The sequence below is a fragment of the Lolium rigidum genome, chromosome 2 (assembly GCF_022539505.1).
Source record: "Lolium rigidum isolate FL_2022 chromosome 2, APGP_CSIRO_Lrig_0.1, whole genome shotgun sequence".
Lineage (NCBI taxonomy): Eukaryota > Viridiplantae > Streptophyta > Magnoliopsida > Poales > Poaceae > Lolium > Lolium rigidum.
In genome coordinates this window covers 25,836,571-25,862,852 of record NC_061509.1, presented here as the reverse complement: position 1 = coordinate 25,862,852, position 26,282 = coordinate 25,836,571, and the positions used below count along the sequence as shown (strand labels likewise).

At 41.7% G+C, this 26,282-nt stretch overlaps 1 protein-coding gene and 2 long non-coding RNA genes across 4 annotated transcripts; all 3 read right to left on the bottom strand.

The window, feature by feature from the left end:
* Positions 1–615: 615 nt before the first annotated feature.
* Positions 616–4,417, bottom strand: LOC124689385. The gene is made up of 10 exons (XM_047222929.1): positions 4,079–4,417; positions 3,921–3,996; positions 3,690–3,748; positions 3,028–3,585; positions 2,788–2,892; positions 2,201–2,344; positions 2,008–2,091; positions 1,835–1,848; positions 898–981; positions 616–796 (listed from the first exon to the last, which is right to left on the bottom strand). Exons 1-10 carry the CDS (start codon positions 4,364–4,366, stop codon positions 616–618), a joined length of 1,593 nt encoding a protein of 530 aa, XP_047078885.1. The 5' UTR covers positions 4,367–4,417.
* LOC124686115 lies at positions 1,694–2,315 on the bottom strand. Its single transcript, XR_006997727.1, has 2 exons — positions 2,201–2,315; positions 1,694–2,091 (listed from the first exon to the last, which is right to left on the bottom strand). It is a non-coding gene; the product is annotated as an uncharacterized LOC124686115 (long non-coding RNA).
* A 4,544-nt stretch (positions 4,418–8,961) lies between the features above and the next one.
* LOC124686114 lies at positions 8,962–10,978 on the bottom strand. Of its 2 annotated transcripts, XR_006997725.1 has the most exons (4): positions 10,856–10,978; positions 9,641–10,748; positions 9,077–9,184; positions 8,962–8,991 (listed from the first exon to the last, which is right to left on the bottom strand). It is a non-coding gene; the product is annotated as an uncharacterized LOC124686114 (long non-coding RNA). The 2 variants fall into 2 exon arrangements; XR_006997726.1 differs by having other exon boundaries at positions 8,968–9,195.
* Between the last annotated feature and the right edge of the window lie 15,304 nt (positions 10,979–26,282).

Here is a 26,282-nt window from a genome sequence, read left to right as displayed (position 1 = left end):
ATCAACGGATCGGCGGACGAACCCTCATACGGGTTGCGCGGCCCCGGAGTAGATCATGGAGATCGACCTCCCCGGGGCGGCGCGGAAGTTTGGGCGACGGCTAGATTAAGATCGGCGCCGCTCTGATACCATGTAGAACGTTAGAGAGGGAGAGAGAGATTGGACAGGGATCATCTTGGAGTGCAAGACAAGACACGAGAGTCCTATCTCTATCCTAGACTATCCGTTTATATGTACACGGAATATATCTCTAACACTGAGAAATGAGAAGAAAAATGGCAATAGGCAGATGTGCCAGTTCATTGCAACCAAGGACATTACATGCGGGGACAGCAACGCTACTAATAATCAACTACGTACAAGGTGTTCAAAATCACATTCTGGCTAACAAAATACACATTTTAGATTATACTGTCATTCAGTCCTTGTTCTCATAGTTTTCATGCATGCTGCATGTATCAGATGATCTGGCCCAACAGCAAAAGTTAGTACATCATCTAACCAGAGCAGACGCATGCATGACAACAAGCAGCAGTTATCATCAGATAAGTTGTTCCTAATTAACATGTTTGAATTATAAGTCAGAAAAGACGACAAAACCTGCTCCCGCTTGGGCTACTGTTCCGCCTCCTTGAGCATGACCAAGCCGGCTGTCCCTGACTCGTCATGGTGATGCTTCTCTTCCTCTTCCTCAATCTCGATCTGCCAATACCAAGGCAAGAAACGGTTAAACCGGCGGATGAGCTTGGGGTGTCCGTCTAACAGGACCGCCATAGTTCGGGCCACATCTTCAATTCTGCAAAATCAGCAGGTTTCAACTTTAAGCCATCACAAGTCAAAAACAGAAATAATCGGTAGATTGTTGTACGTACATGCTACTGCTCATGCATTACCCACCTCCAGTTCTCGAAATTGCACAGGAACTCGAAGAACTCCTCGTGCTTGTTGTCAGGTTGGTCCGCCATAATGTCCTTCACGTCCCTGACGTATTGCGCCCAGTTACCAGTAGACACCACAACACTCCGGCCGTTGTGAATCCGCACCTTCCGTTCGTGGGAGCACAGTGGCACTGGAGCAATGTCACTTTAGTACCACTGGGTCCTGACTGCTCTTTACAAACAAGGGGATCAAACAGGGAGCACCACCAGAAAACAAACATTTGATCAGATCAGCAATGGATTTTACTTGTCAAAATGCAACAAGTGGACAAGTGCTTGCATGAGAAAATCACAAATGAGAACCCAGAAAGAACAGTTGCTCTAAACTGAGTTATGTTATTTGTACCCGCGGTATCCAGAAAGCACATTGGGATGAAGGAAATAGGTTCTACTTTCTTGCAGGATAGTACAAACCTTCCCATGTCTTTTCGAGAAAATGATGAAACTTGTGTACATTTCTTGCTGAGCGATTACCTGTATCTCTGACAATGTTGCCGGGAATTCAGATCAAGTAGTCGAGTTGATGAGACAAGGATTGAATAAAAGAGCACAAGAGTGAGAAATGAGAAGAAAAACACCAATAGGCAGATGTACTAGTTCATCGCAACCAAGGACATTACATGCGGAAGGGAGTTCAAGGATGTCCTAGCTAACAAAAAGTGCAGTTCGAACATGGCATCATTTGCAAATTAAACGTAACACCGGCTTTTCCACATCAGCACAATGAAGTTCTGCAACCGCAATTACCCAAGAAGAAACTGAACCGAGAAAATGTTTGCTACAGTCATTTAATCAGCATAATAGATAGTCTTCATGCATGCTACGTGTATATCAGATGTTCTAATCCAACATCAAACCAGAGCAGACACACACATACAAGAAGCGGCTGTGATCACCAGATGAGCTGCTCCTAGTTAACAAGTTCGAATTATCAGTCAGCACAGACGATTAAACCCGCTCTCGTAGGCTTGTTAGGCCTCGAGCCGAGCCCAAACAAACCTAACTCGAACAGTGTGACGAGCTTGGACTTTTTTGACAGCCGTACCCTTCAGCTAGGCTGCTGTTTCACCTCTTTGAGCTTGATCAAGCCGGCTGCCGCTGCCGCTGACATTGATGGGAGTTGCTCACAAGGTTGGGCTACTGCACGCTGATGCTGCAAAATACACAAGACCAATGCAAAACAGAAACAAGCAGCGTGAATTAATCGTCGGATGAGCTGTTACTAACAAGTAGTAGCTATGAATGGCCAAGGATGGTCAGACCGACTGCTCCTCCTCGGGCTGCTGTTTCTCCTCCTCCTGAACCTCGATCTGACCTCCTATTTCAGCCTGGTCGCATGACCGTCTCCGACCAACTAGACGGCCCCGGCCCCGGCCCCGGCCCCGGCCAGAGCGCCCAGGCAACCGCTGCAAAGCACAAAACAAACTCAGAACAGAAACAGGTTGTTCCTAACAAGCAGGAATTATGGGAATTTAGAAAAGGTAGTCCAGTTGATAAGAAGACCAGTTCATTGCAACCAAGGACATTACATGCGGCCAGGAGTTCAACGACATCCTACTTAAAAAAAATGCAGTTTGAATGCAACACCATTTCCAAAGTATACGTGACACTGGCTTTTCCACATTAGCAAAATAGAGTTATGCAACCACAAATCGATCCAAGAATAAACTGGCCCAAGAAAAATATTTGCTACTGTCCATGTTCTGATAGTTTTCATGCATGCCTGACCTCTGAACAGACTATACAGACGCATGACATAAGTATCAATTTACAAGAAGCCGCAGTGATCATCAGATGAGCTATTCGTAGTTAACAAGCTTGAATTATCAGTCAGCAAAGATGACTAAACCTGATCCAACTTGGACTGCTGGTCCGCCACGATGAGCTTTGCCAGGCTGGTTGCAAACGAGGGTGCCGAAGTACTCCCATAATGTTGCCGTACTGTGTGCTGACGCTGCAAAACACACAAGACCACCACAAAATTAAAACAAGCGGCAGGAATTAATCATCAGATAAGTTGTTCCCAATATGCAGGAGCAAGCATAGCTCAATGTGAGCACGACCATGTTACTAGAAATAGAATATTTACATCAGATGTGGAAGAGACACACCTGCGCTTCTGACTAGTTTCATCTTGCCCATCGTTTCCTACATTGTTTCTGGATTTGCCACTTACAGCTGGATCATCAGACCTGGATTTTTTATGTGTCTCATTGCTATCCTTGATGGGCCTTAGAACAGACATAGGTTGCCGAATTTTGAGTCTTGGGGTCTCATCATCTTTCTCCTTCACCAAGGAGTGTGTTTTCTGCAAGTTCATTTTGGCCCCCACAGCTTGTGCTTGGAGTCTGGCAATCTCATCATCCTTCTTTTGGGCCAACACCTTAAGCTCATCGACACTCTGCTGGAGCTTTAGTGCTGCTTCAGTAGCTAGTGCTGCCTCCACTTTCTTGTTAGCGTAATCTTGATGCATCATGCTCAACTGTTTACTCACAGAATCCTTTTCTGCGACTAGTGCACAAACTTCCTGGTCCTTGTTTGAGCTCAGAGTCTCGTAAGCCTGCTTTAGTTTTCTTAGCTCTGTACGTAAATCGCTTCCAATGTGATCCACCATATTTTGGCTGAGCCTTGGGCAACTTCCAACTTCCTTAAGTTACGTAAAAAAGAACGATTATGATAGATAATCAATGAGAAGCAGGAGCTGGAGTGCATGTTTTGAGCTACACAGATTAGGTTTTGGTAATTCGGCACCTTAGGGTTTGGGGTTCCTGCACAAGTTCTGGAATCCTCCAAGTCACCATCTCTGAGTTCTGAATTCAATGAAGAAGACAATGGCTATCAGTACTAGAAGGCTAGCAACATTAATCTCCATTTAACAGAAAACAAAATTAAAATTGATATTCAGTTCACTATCGGTACCCAACAAAATTGACAAAAATCCTAAGAAATCGGAAATAGCACCAAGAAACAAGGGCTCCTCACCGGTGAGCCTCTGGTTAGCGCCGAGAAGCAGGTCCAGGTAGGCCGCCTCCCACCTCCCCCTCCTGCTCACATCCGCCTTCCTCCCACATGTACACAATCTAGCATCAGGTCCCGAGATGTATCCAAAGAGGAATGGAGATAGCAATCGAGGGAATCACCTGGCGCACTTCCTGCAGCTTCTTCTTGGCGTCGGCGGCTTCTTCCCGAAGTCTATCCATCTCGACGTCCTTCTCCCGCGCAGCCGCCTGAAGCTCCTCCACGGTCCGCTGAAGCAACCGCGCCGCCTCCCGGGACTCGCGCTGGACCCTGTCGGCCGCCTCCAGGCGCGCGCGGTCGGCGGCGAGCGCCTCAGACTCCGCCTGGCTCTTGCTCAGCATCGCTTCCACGCGGTCGTATATGGGCAGCCAGTCGGCGCTCCCGCCGCCCTCTCCGCCGCCGTCGGCCATGGATTCCAAACGGAAAGAGAGACAGTGGAGCTTGCTTTGGTGGGCTCTAAAATGGCCTTCAGCCCACCAAAGCAGTAAATAAAGTTTACTGGAAAATGTAAATCAAGATCATCACTATGAAAATTCTTTAGAAAAAAAGTTCACTGTGAAAATATTAGTACAGTATTATTTATGGTATAGATAATACTAATATTTATTGAGCGTCACACAACAACTGTGTCTTGTAGATAATTTTTTGGGCCTCCAAGCATGAAGGTCTGTAAAATAATACGTAGTAGCATTTTTCCATTTAAGTGAGTGGCCTAATATGTTAAACCCAGAGATAGTGGTGAATGGCCTCATTCCATCTAGAAAACCTAAGAATACGAGAGATATCAGTAGATAATGTGAGATAATCATAGTAAAAGAATTCTTATACTTCAAAAATATTGAAATGAGAAATTAAATATGTCTAAAGTAAGTTTTGGATGTTCTCTTATCTTATGCTTAGCATTGCGTGGGTGTTCATAATCCACCAGTATGATTAAATTTTGTGTTGGGCTTGTCCACTATCTTTTTGTTTTTCATATGATTTATCTTTATGTTTTTTATTCAGCTTGTCCTTTACTTTTTAAATTTTATTTGAGTTACTACTTTGTTCTTATTGGTTTGTTATATTCTTCCAACTTTTTAAAAAATATTCATTTATAGTTTAGCTATATTTTTATCCAATAGTAAATATTTATAATCTATCTAAAATAAAATAAAATAATGCTAGTCAAATCATCCGGTTTTCCTCAGTTTGGTGAACATATTCATCTTAATACATGTCATGAATACTTTATATATACATATGAACATTTCCCATGGATATTGATTCAGAAGCCGACCGGTACAAACTGATGGGTCCTTGGGTTGTAGGGGAAATAAACACTTTCTATCGCAAGCCGATGGCAACCAAATTGTCGGACCAATGCATCGCCGTCCATCTCGCTCCATCACAGGGCTGGGATTTCTATCTCTCCCACACAAAAAAGCTAGGTCCATTAAACCTGCACCTTAAATCCCAAAAATTACGCACCATGAGGCTCCCCCAGATCGAGCCCCAGCTTGACACCATCTGCTATCGCCCCGCTACCCCATGATTCTTCTCTTCCACGGTGCCTCAGCTCTCTCAGCCGCGCCACACCCTCCCGTCGACATCTGCGCCAACTCGCATGCCATTCCGCCATGGGATTCCGGCGAAGTAGGATCCGCGGCAGCTTGGCTGGGTCGAAAGGAGCAGGCAAGTCACATGCGGTTTAGCCTGGGACGCGATGCTCTAGCCATTGCGTTTTTAGGAAGCAATTCACCATGGATTCTGTTAAGCTTCATGCACTAGCCACTTGAACCAAAAGTCCGAACTTATGGAAAGGGTTAGGCAATTCACATATACATTTCACAACATCCCCACTCGCGTGTGACGAGAGAAGAGAAAGTCAACACGTGAAAGAAGAAGAGCACACCGAAACAGGGGATCTGCGATGGCTAAAGAGGGGGCAACAGCAATTTTTAGGCTTAATTGCGAAAACCATGTGAAAGCCAGGATTTGAACTCGAGACCTGGGGCTCTGATACCATGTTAAGCTTCATGCACTAGCCACTTGAAGCAAAAGTCCGAACTTATGGAAAGGGCTAGGCAATTCACATATACATTTCACAACACCCCCACTCGCGTGTGACGAGAGAAGAGAAAGTCAACACGTGAAAGAAGAAGAGCACACCGAAACAGGGCATCTGCGGTGGCTAAAGAGGGGGCGCAACAGCAATTTTTAGGCTTAATTGCGAAAACCATGTGAAAGCCAGGATTTGAACTCGAGACTTGGGGCTCTGATACCATGTTAAGGGGGTGTTTGGTGTGGCTTTTTCCAAAATCCAAAAGCCAAAAAAAACACCTATTTAGGTGCTTTTGGTGGCTTTTGCCAAAGCCAAAAGCCAAAAAAAGCCACACCAAACACCCCCTTAGTTTCATGCACTAGCCACTTGAACCAAAAGTCCGAACTTATGGAAAGGCTAGGCAATTCACATATACATTTCACAACAGATTCTACGAGAGGTTTCTCTCATAGAACCTCTCCCATCCTGGCTCGTCCGGCCTGAGGAGCAAAAGTTCTCGTCTTTGATGAATCCTTTTAGTGCAGCGACTATTAGGAGCAATAGAAACCTAAAGGTTGTGTTGTCTATGGCTCCAGGCTGCACGGAAGCAAGAAGGAAGCCAGCAACACGATGGATGAAGGCCAAACGTGAGAGCAAAGAAAGCACATATGCATGCAAGGAAGCAAATTGTCTGTTACACGGGAGCAATTTTATTTTCATTGGAAGCACTATAATATAATTATTTTTGATGGAAATATTTGTTTATTTTATTGGTAGCATTAATAAAAAAAATTGTGGGGATTAATAATAGTATACAATTATTTGTTGGAAATATTTCTCTAATCAGTGTAAACAATTATTCACCTTGAAGCATCCATCTTGATGATGGAAAGAAATCCCTACATCGTTGGTACCATTTCTCTAGTCATTGGAAGCAAATATTTGTATTACACTGTAGCAAATTAATATTTTCTTTTTCAATATCTAACTTTAAAAAAAAATCGGAGAACAAATTTCAAAATCTGTTCAGATTCGAAAATTTTGAAATTTTAAAAATGTTCAGATTTCGATTTAATTTTTTTGAAATTTGAACATTTTCAGATATGGACATAATTTAAATTTGAACATTTTTTTAAATTTGTAAAATTTATTTTTTCCCAAAAATTAACATTTTTAGTTATGAACGTTTTTCGAATTTGAATTTTTTTCAAATTTGAACGCTTTATATATTTAAATGGATTTCAAATTTGAAAGCTTTTATAATTTGAACATTTTTTGTATTTGAGCATTTTTCAAATTTGAATGGATTTCAAATTTGAACGCTTTTATAATTTGAACATTTTTGTATTTGAACTGTTTTCAAATTTGAATGTTTTTTAAATTTGAACATTTTTTGAATTTTGAACAATTTTCAATTTTGAACAATTTTCAATTTTGAACAATTTTATGAATTTAAACTATTTTCAAATTTGACCAAAAATAAAAATAAACTAAAAAGAAACAAAACAAAAAAAGAAACAGAAACAGAAACAGAAAATAAAAAAGAAAAAGAAAAGAAAAAAGAAAAATAAACGGAAAACAGAAAACATAGGCGAACTAGGCCGACCAGGCCGGCCCATGCCGCGCGCGGGGGGTTTGTGGCGCGCGGTAGCGGCCGACCTAGTCGGTGTATAGGATTTGCCCGTTGGTGCGCCTAACAGTTGTCGCTTGATGGGCAGACCTGTTGGAACTATATCTTTACTATTACTAGTTGAATGCCCGTGCGTTGCTACGGCTATTCAAATTTCTTTCCTTGTCAAGAAAATTGAAGCTCCAAATCTAATACACATCCCCCATTTGAACAAGAAAAATATTCCATATAATAAAAATTAATTAGTTGCATCACTTTGTTGGATAAAGGAATGGCAAGGAAGAAAATAAATTAAAATCCTTTTGTATGATAATAAGTTCCTCTACTCATAATAGTCACATCACATTAATTTACAACGTGCCCTCCTCACAAGAGTGATTCATCTGTCTTCCTCACTGATTTCAATCCTACAGAATTTTATCTGCCAAAAGTTGTGGACAATGCTTGGAGCAGCCATTGGAGGCGTCAGTCTGATGCATTCAAAGTAGTTCAGAGTAGACGGTTAATAAAATAATCAAAAAGAACATGATTAATTGAATTTTTATCCATGTTTTTCAATCAACCCAATATTGTTTGTTAGCCTCTTATGATCAAACAACATGTTATTACTAATAAGAACTGTTGTTTCATCTACACGACTGGACAGTCAGTACAGTGCTGAAAGAAAACATAAATTATAGCTCATCACTTTTGATTTGGTATTCCGTGCATGATGACATGTTTTTTTTGTTTATAATAACTGCAGTTCCAAAAAACAATTGTTATTAAATTAGTGTCAGAAGGAACAATTTGAGACAGAAATTTTCATAAAACGTTATGGTCTAAAAATGAGACAGCAATTGTTATTAAATTAGAGTCAGCTTAAGGGTCTAAAAATGAATTAAGTGAAAGGAAACTACATTCATCATAACACCCGTCACTAAACCAAATCTAAATAATCTCATGATCTTCTCCCTCCATAGACCTAACCTATTCCCTACAAATTTTGGTTTTTGACAAAGATGCTCTATCTATTAAGTTTATTGGAGTCGCAGTCAAAAAATATGTTTCAGAAAAGTGTCCGTAATAACTACATTTTTTTATAAAGGATGCTTTATTAAAAGGTTCCATAATAGCCACCTGCAGTAGTACATAGTAAAAATCAAGATATAGAGTAGAAAAAACCTGTAATGCCGCTTCTAACACAAAATCAAATTGAGCTATTGTAGAACCGCTCTAATGCAGAGCTGGCGTATACTAACCATGATAGTCTGGTTCACCATGAGCACGCTGGTCTACAACAGCATGGCCATGGTAGCATGACATGGAGGCATCCACTCCATGCCATTTGCGTTGCCGGGTAGCCCTCCTCGTAACCGCTTCCCCCGACACAAGCAAAATACCTAAACGGATGAAACACTGCGTTGTCACTTGCATTGATACACAATTTCCAACAAATTGAAGAGCAAATGTGTGGACCTCGCTCACCCTTGACATGGCAACGTCGGCGATGGCATGTGCTTTGGGGTGCGCGCAGTGAACGAACTGCTTGGAATGGCCATAAAGTACTTCAGCTGGAGGGCATTCCAGTGGAGCCTGTCCAGATGCTTGCAATGATGACCAACAAACGCGTTGAGTGACCAAAGACCAACTCCAATATAATAGTATAGATGTGAGTTCTATGAGAAGGGGGGAAAATAATCGGCAGCCACCCTGTCACTCCCAATGCACGCTAAAATAAGATATTCGTTGTGCAAAAATTAAGATTCACTGCTTCAAGATCTGTATCCGCACTCGGTAATCATATATTCAATGGTTCAGCCTACCAGCAACTTCCTTAATATAAAAATTCTGAAACAAAATTTGATTTTTCTGAAATCCCTAGAACTGTTTGATGTAAATCTAACACAAGGAACATAGTTAGCACAAAGCATCATACATCAAAGCATGAGAACAGGTTATATTACAAGAAATTGTTTCAGGACCCAGATTAGGCATCCAGTGCAGAGTAGACTGACGTAGCAGCATAATGCAGGCAAGAATAGAGCTTACCGTAGGTAATGGATGGGCATGACGCCAGTCTTCCAGAGCGCAATCTTCTCGAAGATCTCGATAAGGAGGAAATGGTGGCTGGTTGGGTTGCAGATGTTGTCGGCATTGGCGGTAACCCATAGGATGAGGCACAGAAGTTGGCGGCCTTGACGAGGATGGAGGTGCATAGGAGGGGGTGAGGTCCTCGACACACCTGACCTGATAGCGCTCACCCCACCGTCGCCATCCCGTACATGTGTTTCTCCAGATTGGCAAAACCGCATGTCCCGCCTGCACGCCATGATAAAATAAGAACATTAAAAGGAATAGGATTGTGAGAACTGTACGAGCAGATCAAAACTCTAGTAATTGGTAAGGTATGAAGAAAGAAGAGGGACTCACCTAGGAGAAAGCTTTCAGTTTAATTTGGTTGGAAGCCACATGGCCAACGGTAGCACCTGATTTAATTCGAACTGCTATCGGTACAGGTCCCCTCTACAACATCAACCCTTGTGAGATGGTTACATTTAATTGAAATCCAGATAACATGTTCGATTTTAAGTTGCCGCATGGGCAGAATTTCTTGATCTGTAAAGATTTTAGAAGCAGGGAAATTATGAAACACATGAAACGCAGATGTAGTGGAACAAAAGAACACACATGGACAACAATCGGTAAGTTAGTTGGAGATGGTCTTACATTTTCCAGGGTTAATTTCACCCCGCTGCCAGTAAACAGAGAAGGAAGAACAAAACGAAAATAATGGATATTCAAATGTCCAACAATATTGGCATTACATGTTCAGCACATTGCATTTTTTGCACAAACAAAACACTGTAATACATGTGGAGAATGGCAATTAAGGTCAAGTATGAAAATTTAAAATGAACAAGCCAGTACATCCATTTCGCCTAATCCCCTTATCTTACAGTGCTTCTAATCACCCCTTGATAGTTTTACATCTGTATTCCGTTAAACATTGTCCGTAACATAGCTAACTCAAAATTAGAAGGATAACAGTCTTGCTAAGCAAGGAATATATATATGTACCTAATTATCGTAGTCTGGTAGAAGCCTCGAGAGTGAGAAGTGGAAAGAATACCAGGCTGACAAAATCCTGCTTAACGAACTGAGAAACAAATAGAGTCAGCGCTATAAACAACTGTACATCAATATCAAATTCAAAATGAATTCCGCCAAAACTAAACTAAAAATCAGCATGTGGCATCACCTTACCTTGCTTATCCATCTCTTGCCAGCAGACTGACACAGCATCACATCTGGTAGTTGGTGACCATGATAATCTACCTTGAGTCCAACCTATGGAATAAAGATATAGATCAAAGTCAAAGGTAGCAATGCAAGGAAACTGGACGGCGGGTATGGAACTCATGGCGGACAGCGATACGCTCGTCAGTATGCAGAACTGAACAGCTTCGGAGCGAGGGCGCAGGGGCGGGTAGATCGGGAGGGGAGGCTATCATGTTGGCGGCGGAAACCTGGAATCATGAGGATGATGCGGTCTTCCGGGGCGAATGAGCCAGAGAGGTTGAGCGCAGGCGCTGGGAGGCGCAACAACGAGAGGAGGGGAAGGCTGCGCGGATCAGCTGGGGTAGGGGCAGCCAGTGGATGAAGGGCGTCACGTGTGAGTCGGAGGTGGAGCAACGCACGGGCCTGGAGCGCAGCCGTGTACCCTGGTTTTCGATCGCTTACCCCTGCCTCTAGTGCTCCATGACGGGAGTGCCTGCGAGCATGGCGGTCGGGGCTAGCCACCAAGCGCGTATGCTCCATTGCTCCCACGCGTGGGGGTGCTTCGCGGTGACCAGGAGAACAACAAGCGGAGGAGAGGCGCCGGGCGATTCGGAGGCCCGCCTAGAGGTGGGTGGGACTGGGATCGCCGGGGAGGTGGGTGAGGAAGGCGGCGCGGCGGCGAGTTTCGATCTAGAGAACTACGCGAGCGAGAGGTCAGGGTTGAGGGAGAGGTTTCCGGCATTCCGCGAGTGGGGGTGAGCAATGAGATCATACGGTGGATATTGGTTTGGAAGGATTGGACGGTCCGGATTGTTTTAATGACGACACCAAAGTGCGTTGAGTGTCAAACGACCAACTCTCATTTAATAGTAAAGAAATGGGAGTTGGTCGTTTGACACTCAACGCACTTTGGTGGTCGTCATTGAAAAGATCCTGGCCATCCAATCTATTCACCCTACTCCGCTTCGTCCGATCAAGTCAATCACCAAATATCCCCACGCAGAAGTTAATATGGTATAAAAATCAGTCACAATATCTCGATCACATATCACGGACATCAAAATATGGTAACATCAATTATGCTCTAGATTTGGTTTCCTTCACGTACAAAATAAGTAGGCAAGTTGCCATGTTGCCGCGAATCAAATCAATCACGATACACTCCAGGAAGACACCTTCCTTCATTGCACGATCCTCATCCTTGTACCAACTGTCTGATCAATCACTGAAGCAAAAAAAAACATGAACTGTGTCTCCGCTTTTTCTCGCCGCCGTTCCAGGTATGTCTTCGTTGGAGCACACTTCCCATCACTCCCCTTTTTCTCGCCGCCGTTCCAGGTAGAGCATGATCGTACTTGATGCAAGTTTCTCTACTACTTAAAAAGACTAAACATAATCCTTATTCTGCCAACCCTTGATACGTCAACAAATTTGGTCGTCCTTGTCGTACTCCCGTTTCGCACCTGGGCCTACGCCGCTTCCGCCCAACCTCTCGTCCTCACACACGCGCATCGCGACTTGGTCACGTAGGGTTTCTCGAACCCATGGACGCCGCAGCCCGCCTCGGCATCATCGCGTTCCTACCCCGCTCGCCGCCTCGCCCATCCGGTTCCTGCCGCCGCCGCTGCTTGATTGGATCGTTGTCCGTGAAGTGGGGGAGCGGAGATTTGATTTGGGGTTGGGGGTTTGTGAGAATGGGGGCGCTGTCCCGGCCGGAGGAGGTGGTGGCGCTGGTCAAGCTGCGCGTGGCGGCGGGGCAGATCAAGCGCCAGATCCCGCCCGAGGAGCACTGGGCCTTCTGCTACGACATGCTCCATAAGGTCTCCCGCAGCTTCGCGCTCGTCATCCAGCAGCTCGGACCAGAACTACGCAATGCCGTAAGCCCTCTCTTCCCCAACTTCTTCACCCGACAAACAGATTCGCTCCGATTGGAGACACCCGATTTGGACTGAAACACGGCTGCTCACGTTGTGCAGGTCTGCATCTTCTACGCCTGGGGTGTGCTTTCGTGTCAAGTCCATAATTTTCTTTCCGTTTTAAGACCAACAACGCTCACCGTGATTACCACCGCCACTGCAGAGGACGACACCAGCGTCGCTAACGACGTGAAGCTGCCCATCCTCGTGGATTTCTACCGCCACATCAACTACCGCTGTGAGTGGTAGGGATATTATAGGATTGAACTACTGACTTAGAAGAGTAGACATGGTCTTTTATTTTCTACACGCAACTATGGCTTGCAGAACATTGATAATCCAGTAACATCGGAATTGACTGTCTTATGGAGGACTACTTTCTGCTACTGAAACTCTCAAGGTTCATATGAGATGTGCTATTGTGCAGGTGCACTAATACTATTCAGCGATGGCATCTTATTTTGCGATGTGTTTGTTCAATCATGGAAATTCAACCGTAGAAGATCATTTGTCCTATGCTCATTGTGTTCGTTTTCTACCTTGCACAATGGGTGAATTGGTCTCTACTTTCTGTTGTAGATGCAAACATATCAGTTTTGATTTGTTATTGAATTTTCTTGACAGTTAAGTGGTTCTCGTGTATGGTTGTTTATTGCTCATTTATTTAGTTACTAATATGCATAGGTAGACCTTGTCCATAGTGGGTGTTTAGGCCAAGTATGCAGGTCACCTGTATACATGCCTACAAGCCTCATTTACTCGTATACATCCACTTTATCCTACATAATTAAGTTGTCAACATAAGCAAATGACTTCAGCTTTGTAGCTTCTATCCCTTGTATGGTTTCAGCAAGGGACATACAGATGTTTGTTGCATATCTGAAATCAGTTAATATGTAATTTTACTGAGAGAATGCATAGCATATCTATGCATCCGTGCCGTGGAGTTGGTGGCTAGCAAGATCTTCTGGAAGAGGAGCAAGACACATCCTGATATTGAAACAACGGACTGAAATCACTTCTGGATTTGCACTAACACAAATTATATGCATTGAGGTGAGTTTCTTATAGCTTCTGCAATCGAGTTTGACTCTGTTTGGAGTTCTGTCAGTAAAAAATCATGTTTTCTATGGACCGTGGAGAGTTGAGGAGTGGAATTGTTCCATACAGCCCAATTGCACATGGGTTTTTCGGTGGAAGAGTGACAGCTGAACAAGTCTCTGCTATATCTTATCTGGTACAGATGCAATCAGTTGATTTCTGCAGCAATCTGTTCTTTTTGGCTACTTAGGCCTGAACTATTTTGTATTCTTTTTTTAGAAAGAGCATACACGCAATAAAGCTGGAGAAGAACAAGCTTTTTTGTCTTCAAATGGAAAACTAGGTATTATACGTATTGCACCTAAATCCGTATTTTGATGTCTTGCACTAATTATTCTCCCTTACCAGGAATGAGGAAGAAAAGTAACCTTGGTAATAACGGGTATTTATTAAAGCTGACTTCACACATCACAACCTGGTTTGTATGGACGCACGGGTGACACTTGGGCGCAGACCAAAAGTGATAGCTCCCATGTATGATATTCTTTAGATAGGTTTTGGTACACTCCTTCCTCTCACCCTCATTCTTCCTTTAGAGCGAGATTTGGCAGATTGGAAGATAAGATTCATGCTTGTTGGTGATTAGAATCTTGGCTTCATGTTGGGTTGGGGACAGTGGATGAATTTCAAACCCGTGTAAGGAGACTAGAAGCTCGGCTGTCACGTGTAACATTACCACATGATTTGCATGGTTCAGTTGACTTCAAAAAATATCCATTTCGAGTATGTAGCCTTATCTTCATTCGTTAGAGTTCAGTTTCAGAAGATAACTTTTTTCTGTCATTGTGTTGCTTGCAGTATGAATACTTATCACCTTAGCCTCTCACTGTTGATTCTGCTCAAGCTTTGAATTGTGTCGAGTTATATAATCCGTGAAACCATACTTATCAGCTTAGCCTCTCACCGTTGATTCTCCTGAAGCTTTGATTTGTGTTGAGTTATATAATGCGTGAAACCTAACATCAGTATATATGTAACTTAACATGTTCAGTTTACCACAATAAAAAACTCAAATAGTTTTTCAGAATATATATTTTTCCTGTCATTGTGTTAAGATGTTGACAATACTTAAGAAAACAACCAATATGTCAAAACAAATAAGATTAGTCTTAGATACCCTTTATTTCGAGGAATTGGATACCTACCTTTACTGGTGTGTCTTAGAATTTGACTGCATTTCTTCAACTATAGCCATTATTATTTGCTAACATCCTTATTTTATTTGATATATACAGATATGTCATGTTCGGACTTGACCACATCGATTGCAACAGTTTAAAGTTACTATTCCAAAAATATATGTGGTTATGTTGTGAATGAATAACCAGATGGACTGCGTTGTTGAAGTCACCTGCCAGAATTGATGCACGCGTGGCTTTCAGATGCACTTGACCATTGTAGACAACAGTGAAGAGGTCTTTGAATGGTGCATCGGGCAAACAGATGTAGATCAATTTCTTCAAATATCTCCTAATGAATATATAGAACTCCCTGAGGTATTAACTCATCAACTTATCCAGACCTCATACAATGTACCAATACTTGAGGCGACATTTTGCAATATCCGCTTAAATAGTTAGCTGCAACTCTCTTTGGAGATCGAGCTCCATGTAGCTCGATTTTTGGAAAAAATTTGAAATCCACGTTTTAAGGTTTCAAAAATATTCCCAAAAAATTATGGATGTAGCTAACGATGGTATTCTACAATCATTCAAAACCTCAATGATAAATACCTTATACTTCGGGATAGACCAAAATGACAAGTTCTGACAAATTTTCGGACTTTCAAAATGTGTACTATTCACTATATTAGATGTTTAGATCTACACATTTGTCATTTGTTATAGCCCAAAATATAAGGTATTTCGTATTCGTATTTTTTACAATTGTAGGATACATCCGTAACTACTTGCAGATTTGTTTTCAGATTTTGTTGAAACTTCAAACAGGGTTTTCGAATTTTTCAAAAAGAATGAGCTACGTGAAGCTTGAGCCCCAAAACGCCACTTTTACTCTACCTTCCCATGGGTGCTTCTGTTTCTTCTGACACATAAGCAATAGTGCCCTGTTTTAACAAGACCAGTTTATTTCTTACTTATGAGCAAATGTATGTTTTCTTACCATTACTCAACATGTGCATAACCCATCATTTCGCTTATCAAAATATTGCCTTTGAAATTTTTATGAGCTCCATTATGTGCATCATTTGAGATGCAGCCTCCAGTCCAGTGGCTGATGCACAGGTCTTGTCGGCATGTCAGGTTGCTACTGCTTGCTAGCATGATTCATACTCAACTCTGCTCGTACCGAAGTTTGGTGTGATGATTCAGAGTGCTAGGAGCGTGGTGGGGCATTATCCGGTGGGCGCGAGGCATCTCCGTTTTCGTTGATCCGACCCTTTCGGCATTAGTTTCTCTTTTCTTTCTTGTGTGTTTTCTTTTGGGCTTGCTTTGCGCTGTTTGCCCCAGCAATGCATCCTATGTTGTATCGGTGGTGTGCTATATTAATATAGCGGGGCGAAAGCCTATTTCGAGGAGGAAACAACCAACTGAATTCTTCCCAATGTTCATCAGGCTCCTCAATATTCATGCAGACCTTCACCTAGGGCTTAAAATGACAAATGTGTGGAGAGCATGCTAATATTAATGTCTAACTCCTCAAGTTGTAGCTGTAAGAAGACATTTTCCATGGAAATATTCTCATCATTCCTCAGAAATAAGAAAAGACCAGTGGAGAAAAATTGCATCTAGAGCAGTTGGGGACGAGCACGGGGAGCCTGGGCGTCGCGGGCTTCAGGGTCGTGCCGCAGACGGAAATAGCGCTCGGCCGGGCGAAGTGTGGCGGCGGCGGCCGGCCGCGTCGGCGAGCTCGCAGGCCGCTCCGGCTAGGGTTTCGGGCGGCTGGACAGGCTGCTTAGTTCCATGCCTCCGTGACCGCGATTCGGTAGGGATGGAGGCATGCCACCAAGGAGATCCTCCGCCGGGCTCCGGGGATGTGGTAGTCACCGTCGAGAAGGCTATGGGGTGGCCGGCGTTTCTCCTGTGGACTCTGCTCGTGGGTTCAGTTCACGATGAAGAACAGAGCTAAGGAAGCATTCAGATTATTGGTTTTGGCCAGAGGGGTAGTTAAATTAATTAACCGGCCAAAATAAAGGTCTTTCTAATGGAAGCAGATGGAATGGCCGAAACCAATAACGCTGCAATCTTTGGGTGGTACAAACCTAAACAAGAAGCTTTTGATGTTATAAACCAAAAGAGCGGATCTTTTAATGGAATAGACCCAATTTTCCCAATATTTGGACACATTTTATGTCTGAACCTATCCAATTTACCCATCGGTGGTTGCAGCGGCGCTCCTTATTGCAGGAGCGTGGGAAGACCAGCGTCGCTCCTTGTTGCCGACGAACCCATGGGACGGCAGCACCCCAATCCCTCTGCGCCGAGCTCAAGGATGCTCAGGTCGGCGCCAGCGGGCTGGGATGGCACAGAGTAGGAGTCCCGGGCCAGAACGGCGCCCACTCGGGCCATGGCCCGAAGATTGCCTCCTACATCTGCAGGCAAAGTGGCGAGGGGATCGACCATCGACTCTGGAAGCAGCAGCGGAGCCCTCCATGGCGCGCGCAGTGATAGATGCCTAGGTTCCGATGGAGATGAGTTCCGCGCCTCCACCTTCTTCGGCGGGGACGCAGGGGAAGGGGCGGTCGTCGATGCATAGGTCGGTAGGTGGGGAAGTGAGCGATTTCCGTGGGAAATGCCGAGAGGCAGGGGATGAGGAGGTCTTCGCCGCACCAGCGAAGGGAGGGGATGGTATTCTTGCTGGCGGCGGGGAGGCCTGGAAGGTTTGTGCTCGCCGTGTCACCGTGAATGACAGTGAAGAGAGAAGCTTGAGAGCGGCAAGGAATTTTTATGTGACTACTTGGTCGAAAAATATAACAATATTTTCGCCGATGGATTTCAAGTTTCTTGCATCTTTTGTGAACATGTGTGCCTACAATGAGTCGGTGATTAGAGTTGAATCATAGTGTGGACAAAGTTGATTCCATTGAAGTTCTTTGCTAGAATAAATGTGTATTCTGTAAGGAAATATTATATATGTGCATTTAGAAATGAAATTTGCGTCCCGTGGCAACGCACGGGCATTTGTACTAGTTGGCATAGAAATATTGTGCTAGCCATTCGTCTAGGAAGAACATGAAACAATGAGAAACTATTTCTGTGTCCGAAGCAGCGATATCTACAATTCATTGCTGATGGGCATGTGCGTCTAGGTGTTGGTTCCGTTTGTATTTTCTGGTGCACATGCATGTTTTGTTTGTATATCTTCGTCGCCTGTCCCTTCTCGCGGCAAGTATGGCAAGATATAGAGATGGATCAGCAGCTGCTGCCATAATCGAGGACCAAGGGGAGCCGAAGAAGATATAAATTCGAGTTTTCTTGCTTCTGGTAGCTTATTAAATCCTGTAAACGTGTGGCTTTCAAAAAAAAATCCTGTAAACATTTGCACTTAGACCATTAACTCCAATTAGCTCACCCTCTCTCCCTAAAATATCCAACATGAGTACATGTTAACTACGTGGTCAATCTATGGTCAATCAATTAGCCACAGATGAAGGGTAGCCTCCTAAGGTTTTTATTGCACGCTGGCAGAAACGATTTTATTGCAAGAAGATTTGCAAGGAAAGTTTATAACGTAACTGCAGTATGATATCTCAACCTTCCACGTTTGAAGAGATTTGGATCTGCCAATCAGATCTCAAATTTAATGGACGAACGCCTATAAAGCTAAGCCGCCCCAGATCAATTAGTGCCTTGCTCTATGACCACCTCCATAACTCAACGATACTATTATCTTGATTTTTCACAGTTAAGCATCGCAATTGTCCTGTTCAGGTATGTATTGCTTCTAAATCAATCGTGTTGAGTAGAGATCATTTTGACTACACAAGTTATTTTGGTCAGGTTTATAGTATTTGGATTTGCACTTGCTCATCACTTCGGTAGTTTACCCCCAATAATTTTCTTCTGTTTACATGACCGATATGGCTGACAGTCTTCACTTCTGAATTCTAATGAAGTGCTTTGTTTATGATTCATAGGAGATTTGGAAGTCCGAAATAATAATAAATATAAAAACTAGAGTGATTGTCTCTCTCTGATAATGAAGTTTTAGTTCAAATGTCATTAGAGTGAACCGAGATGTTTATTTTCCTCTGATTGTCATTTTATGTATAATCTTTATCTTTATTACAGATATTGAAGTTTGTATCATTTTGATTATTCATTCATTATTTTTTAACATACAATGAAAATAGCTGAAGTAAGTTCTGTTAATTTATGAGAATAAACATCAACTAGATGGAACAGGGAACCAAAATTAAGTCCACGTCCAACAATACAGACTTTGGAAAACTAAAAGACTACTCCAGTAGAGGACGTATTTCTCATGTCACTGAATTATATGAATCTTGACAAAATAATTGTCACCCAAATCATTTGTTATTTACTGTTCCTGATTTTTATCCTGTTGATGATTGTGTCCGTGAAGGACAAAAATATCACACAATATATTTTAGAATTTTATAAAAGAAATGACGCCCAAACAAATTAAATATTACTGTTCCTGTTATTTCTCTAACTTATAACGTCATGTAAATATTTGGGACTTGTCGGCCATACAAATCTAATATTTGGTATTCATGATATTTTTCAAGCAGATAGCTCTCGTACGTCAGCATGCTGTTATTCGGAACTTGTTAACTAGATCAATTTAATGCTTGGTCTCCAGATTCATCTCAAGCTGATGGCGTCATATAAAGATATGGATCTCCCACATATTAGTGGCAACTTAGCCAAACAAATGTCACCAAAATCAATTTCATATTTGGCGTTAATAATTTCCTCACGCTGATGGGATCATAGAAAGGCAGGTATCTCGCACATAATATTTATTGATTTCGTCATACAGACAAAAATATTAATTGCCATTATTATTTACCCCTCGGAAGGAATGTCCTGATTTTTTAAGATGCTATTCTCTCTAACGATTTGATTTCTTTCTTTTTGGTATCAGGAAAAAGAGTAGTAGTACCGCCAAAGCCTAAAAATTATAATTTTGGCTTCCCGCCTGTGGCCATAGTTCTGGTACCTATATAATGTACCCCCGCGGCCATGTTAAAAATCAGATCCAGCCTCGCCAAATCATGGTTATCCCATACAACCTGAGCAACAATAGGAGAGTCATGGCATCACCGCCTATCATACCTGCTCCCGTTATTGCATTGCTGGCAATCCCCAGGCAAGAATTTATTCATGCGGCTACTTATATACATCACACGTTTTTATAGCTCATTGTATCTGTCCATTCAACCATTCAGGCATGTAACATTTGATGATGTTGAAGACATGCACGTTCACTTCAGAGGATGGGAGATAACAGCTAAGGTTTTATCAGCACGCACAATACAAACGAGGAGAAGCGGGCGGTTTCTCCGTGCCATACTAGCAGACACTAGAGTAGGAAGTTTTGCACGACCAATTCTATTATTTACTATTAAAGTTAGTGAATTAACGAACTATCTGAGACATGACCTGGCTTTATTTTATAGGGGACAAAAATGGAGGCGTTCGCGTATGAAGAGTTCCTGGATCGTTTCAATAACGAGCTACAAGTAGGAAGTATCTATTTTTTCAAGAATGTGGGGTTTGAGCCGGCAGAAATGCCAATACCTGTAGCCTTAGCCATACCGTCAAACTTTTTTTTATCATATTACGTGGTCCAACTGAGATACACCTACCTAGGGCGCACACAGTTGTCCCTCGGCTACCTTCGTAGTTCATGGACTTTAGGACAGTTTATGGCGTTCAGAACAGAATGCTCGCATGTACTTTGTATTTTTTCACTAATTTCATACCGATAAACTATCATATTTGTGACTTGGTTATGTGATTACATTTGTAGATGTAATTGGACTGGTGGTGTATGTCAGCAAATTCATGTACACACAATCTTATTATCACAAGACTTAGTGCCTAGACATCGCAATTATGAACACTAGGTACCCATTTATTCAAAAGTTGTCTTAAGGAGATGTTTTTAAATATTATATTTTGCAGAAGGATATGAAAGAATTTCGCTAAAAATTAATCGTTGTACTGGTGGAGTTCGAATTGAATAAGATAAAAGGAAAGCCAATATACTATAAACCTACCAATGAACAAAATGTGTCTACTTCTGATTGCATGATTATGGAGGGTCCGAAGCAACTAAACTTGAGTGATAAAGTCCACATCATACCCACAAACCCACACAAGTTAGTTGACGAGTTCTTCCAACACATCATATCGATTTAAGACCCCAAATTATTGGAGTACGTAAGCAGTATGTTGAAAAAATACGATAATATGCATTGTTATGGTTTTATCATTTTTAACATTTTCCTCACAGGCAGGAATTGGTGCGGAGCTCCAAACCATATCCAATAGGCTTGAGTTTTAAGAAAATCCAGAAAATACTTAGGATGGACCAATATATGTGTAGGAGAACGTTGCATAGAAAACAAAAATTTTCCTACCGCGAACACGAAATCTAAGCCAAGATGCAATCTAGAAGATGGTAGCAACGAGGGGATTATCGAGTCTCACCCTTGAAGAGATTCCAAAGCCTACAAGAGTAGGCTCTTGTTGCTGCGGTAGACGTTCACTTGCCGCTTGCAAAAGCGCGTAGAAGATCTTGATCACGATCGCTTCCGGCGCCACGAACGGGCAACACCTCCGTACTCGGTCACACGTTCGGTTGTTGATGAAGACGACGTCCACCTCCCCGTTCCAGTGGGCAGCGGAAGTAATAGCTCCTCTTGAATCCGACAGCACGACGGTGTGGTGTCGGTGGTGGTGGAGAAGTCCGGCGGAGCTTCGCTAAGCGTGCGGGAACTATAGAGGAGAGAGGGGGCGGCTAGGGTTTGGGAGGGGGGCGCCGGCCATCTAATGGTGCGGCCACCTTGTGGTGCTTAGGGTGGCCGGCCCCCTCCCTTGGCCCCTCATTATATAGGTGGATCCCCAAGTGTTGGTGTCCAAGTCTTCGAATAAGACCCGAACCAAAAACCTTCCATAAGAGGGGAAAACCTAGCCCAACTAGGACTCCCACCAAAGGTGGGGTTTCCACCTCCCATATGGGGGGGTGGTCGGCCCCCTAAGGGGGAGTCCACTTGGGACTCCTCCCCCACTAGGGTTGGCCGGCGATGGAGGTGGAGTCCCATGTGGACTCCACCTTCCTTGGTGGTTTCTTCCGGACTTTTCTAGAACCTTCTAGAACCTTCCATAGAACCTTCCGCGACATTTTAATTCACATAAAATGACATCCTATATATGAATCCTATTCTCCGGACCATTCCGGAACTCCTCGTGATGTCCGGGATCTCATCCGGGACTCCGAACAAATATTCGAACTCCATTCCATATTCAAGTACTACCATTTCAACATCCAACTTTAAGTGTGTCACCCTACGGTTCGTGAACTATGCGGACATGGTTGAGTACTCACTCCGACCAATAACCAATAGCGGGATCCGGAGATCCATAATGGCTCCCACATATTCAACGATGACTTTAGTGATCGAATGAACCATTCACATACTATACCAATTCCCTTTGTCTCGCGATATTTTACTTGTCCGAGGTTTGATCTTCGGTATCACTCTATACCTTGTTCAACCTCGTCTCCTAACAAGTACTCTTTACTCGTACCGTGGTATGTGGTCTCTTATGAACTCATTCATATGCTTGCAAGACATTAGACGACATTCCACCGAGAGGGCCCGAGTATATCTATCCGTCATCGGGATGGACAAATCCCACTTGTTGATCCATATGCCTCAACTCATACTTTCCGGATACTTAATCCCACCTTTATAACCACCCATTTACGCGAGTGGCGTTTGGTGTAATCAAAGTACCTTTCCGGTATAAGTGATTTACATGATCTCATGGTCATAAGGACTAGGTAACTATGTATCGAAAGCTTATAGCAAAAAACTTAATGACGAGATCTTATGCTACGCTTAATTGGGTGTGTCCATTACATCATTCATACAATGATATAACCTTGTTATTAATAACATCCAATGTTCATGATTATGAAACTAATCATCCATTAATCAACAAGCTAGTTTAAGAGGCATACTAGGGACTCCTTGTTGTCTACATATCACACATGTACTAATGTTTCGGTTAATACAATTATAGCATGATATATAAACATTTATCATAAACATAAAGATATAAATAATAACCACTTTATTATTGCCTCTAGGGCATATCTCCTTCGAGTCTCCCACTTGCACTAGAGTCAATAATCTAGTTTACATTTGTAAAGATATAACACCTTGGCCTTCCGGTGCTTTATCATGTTTTGCTTACGGGAGAGGTTTTAGTCAACGGATCTGACACGTTCAGAAACGTAAGTATTTTGTAATTCATTTGCGTCTCAACGCATCACTCATTTCCAAATGAGTCGGCATTAAATATGTTTGGTCTTCTGGTGGAACCTTAATTCCGCGGTCTGAAATATGTCACTAATATTGTCACACACAATATAGTTTCAAAGTTCGGACACTATCGGAACTACACCAAGTTCTCAAAGAACTTCTTGACTTAACATCCTTTGTCATTGTCAAAACAATGACATACTCTGCCTTCTTTTGTAGAATCCGTCACAATATTTAGAACTCTTCTAAATCTAGCATAGACAACTTCTAGCTCATTGTGCTACCTTTTAAACAACACTTAGTCTAATTTGAGATTTGAAATTTTATTTTCATATGTGACAAAATTAGTATCGGTGCAACACCTTACAACGATTTGTTTTGTCATTTCTCCATATAAAACTATATATATATACTTGGTTCTTCTTAAGTACTCAAGAATATTCTTACTTGTTTTTCAGTGATCATCACATGAATCATGCTCATAACACTCTTAGAGCATAGGATATCTGATTGTGTACATATTATTCGTGATCTATAATCACTCATGTGTTTTTACTCATTGAGTGTCATATACACTCAAGTCTTGTTAAAACTTCACATGACAAGAACATCTTCTTAATATTTCTATATTGAACTATTTCAATATCCATTCTATGTACTTTGACTTAAACTTATTTTGTGTTTCAATCTATCTTCATAGATCTTGACACTAAATTTGTTTCAGTCCATATCTTTTCATTGAAGTTAATTTCTCAATGAAACCTTTTAATCAAGTATATAATAACATCATTTATAACCAACTATATGTCATTTACATAAGTATTATAAATATGTCTCAGCGCTCCCACTTAATTTCTTGCAAATGCAAGCCTCTTCATCGTCTCTGATGAAATCAAAAACTCTTTGACTATTTCATCTGGCGAAGATTCAAACTCCGCGATACTCACTTCATCAAATTGAAGTTTGTATACCTATCTAATATTTCACGGACCAGCAAAACTCTTGGTTGTATCTTGTATACACCTTTAATACATACTTCTGACAAGTAATGTATTTTGCCATCCTACTAGAATAATCCATATAGACTATAAGCATTTCTACGGAAGATCTAATCTTATCGTAGTCAACTCTTTGAACTTTGTCGTAAACAATTTTTCGACAAGTCGAGCTTCTTCAAGGATATCTCATCCAAGTCTATAGATCCATTTACTTTCAAAAAGTATTCATCTATTATGGATTTCATGGCGCATGGCCATTTTAACGGAGTCAGGGCCCATCATAACTTCTTTGTTTGTAGTTGGTTTATCATTGTTCAAAATCAATCCTTTGTTCACAAATCATTTATTTGATCACAAAGTAAACCATACCTACAAGGTTCAATATGTGCTTCGATCTCCATGGCTAAAACACTTTTTAGTCATGGGAGCCATGATCGTCGTGGCCGCTTTCGAAACCAATTCCGATGCTGCGCTACTCTGATCATTATGCTCAGGTTCATAAACCTTATCAAATTATATTGTCCTCCCACTCAAATACTTCACTAGAAACAATTTCTCGGAAATAAGAAACATTGACAAACACTTTTGTCTTTGTCTCGTGGGAAGAATTCCCAATCAAATCTCTGGGATAACCAACAAAGACATTCATCCAATTTTGGTTGTAAACTTATTTACTTATGCTATGCATACCAAAATTTAAGAAAAGACTATCAGGTTTCTTACCTATGCCATAACTCGTATGGTGTCATTTCAACGGATCATGATGATGCTCTATTTAGTGTAAAAGCGGTAGTCACTAAAGCATAATCCACAAAAATATAATGGCGTCATAATATTTTTATCTCATCATTAATCCAACAAGGTTTGGATACATATCTTGGATACTATATCATCATTATGATACTCCAAGAAATGTGAGTTGTAGAACAATTTCATAACTCTCTTAGATGTTCGCTAAAACTCGTAATTCAAATATTTCCACCATGATCCAATCATAGATATTTGACTTTTCTATTACGATGATTTCCACTTCATGCTGAAATTTATTTGAATCCATTCAAATGTTTCAAACTTCTTCCTTATTGAATATATTCACATATATATACTCAATTCATTGTTGAAAGTTTTCATGAAGTAGAAGAATCTCCCGCACACAACTATGTCCAGTGAACCACATACATCATCATGTATGTTTTCACTAAGTTAGTTGCCCGTTCAACTCTTGGCCTATAAACGGTATTTTAGTCATTCTCTTTTAGAAAAGATTTGCAAGCGCCAAATGATTCAAAAATCAAATGACTCCAAAAATCCATTTACATGGAGTTCCTTCATGCGTTTATTTCTAACATGACCTAAATGGCGGTTCCACAAATAAGTGGAATTCAAATCATTTGCCTTATGGCATTTTAGCGTCAGTGTTATGTATGTGTGTTTCACCATTAAGATTTATAATAACTTATCCATCGTACATGGAATAATGTCATAATTTGAACAACTCATTGTTTTCATTTGACCAGATCAAAATAACAATTATTAAGTTCTTTATTATAAATTCTAAGGGCTAGATAGAATGCCAACGATGAACATAATAACACTTTATTTTGTTCCAGACGTGCATTCCTATCATATTCCTTGTCGATCACTTAGGCCATTGTATTCTTGTATTGCGTTGTTTTGTATGACACTTCATACCAACCAATATAGTACTAATACCCAAGAATTTCATAGTGTGACTTAACTAGGAATACAACCATAACATGTATATCATTTATATATACCTGAGCTAGACTTTCTAGTCTTTTCTTTTCTTTTTGCCAAAATATCTTTTGCAGTTTCTCTTTTAGCTTTCCTCATTATTCAGAAAAACACTTCAACATCATTAACTTCTAGGTTTGTTGGTCAAATACCAATAACCT

Bases quoted from the DNA above. Each gene is read 5' to 3' on its own strand.
- LOC124689385 (XM_047222929.1), bottom strand. From the start codon at position 4,366: ATGGCCGACGGCGGCGGAGAGGGCGGCGGGAGCGCCGACTGGCTGCCC. The intron at 3,997-4,078 runs GTGATTCCCTCG...TGTGGGAGGAAG, and splicing joins AGCTGCAGGAAGTGCGCCAG to GCGGATGTGAGCAGGAGGGG. The intron at 2,893-3,027 runs GTAAATATTCTA...TGTGTTTTGCAG, and splicing joins GTGTCTCTTCCACATCTGAT to CGTCAGCACACAGTACGGCA.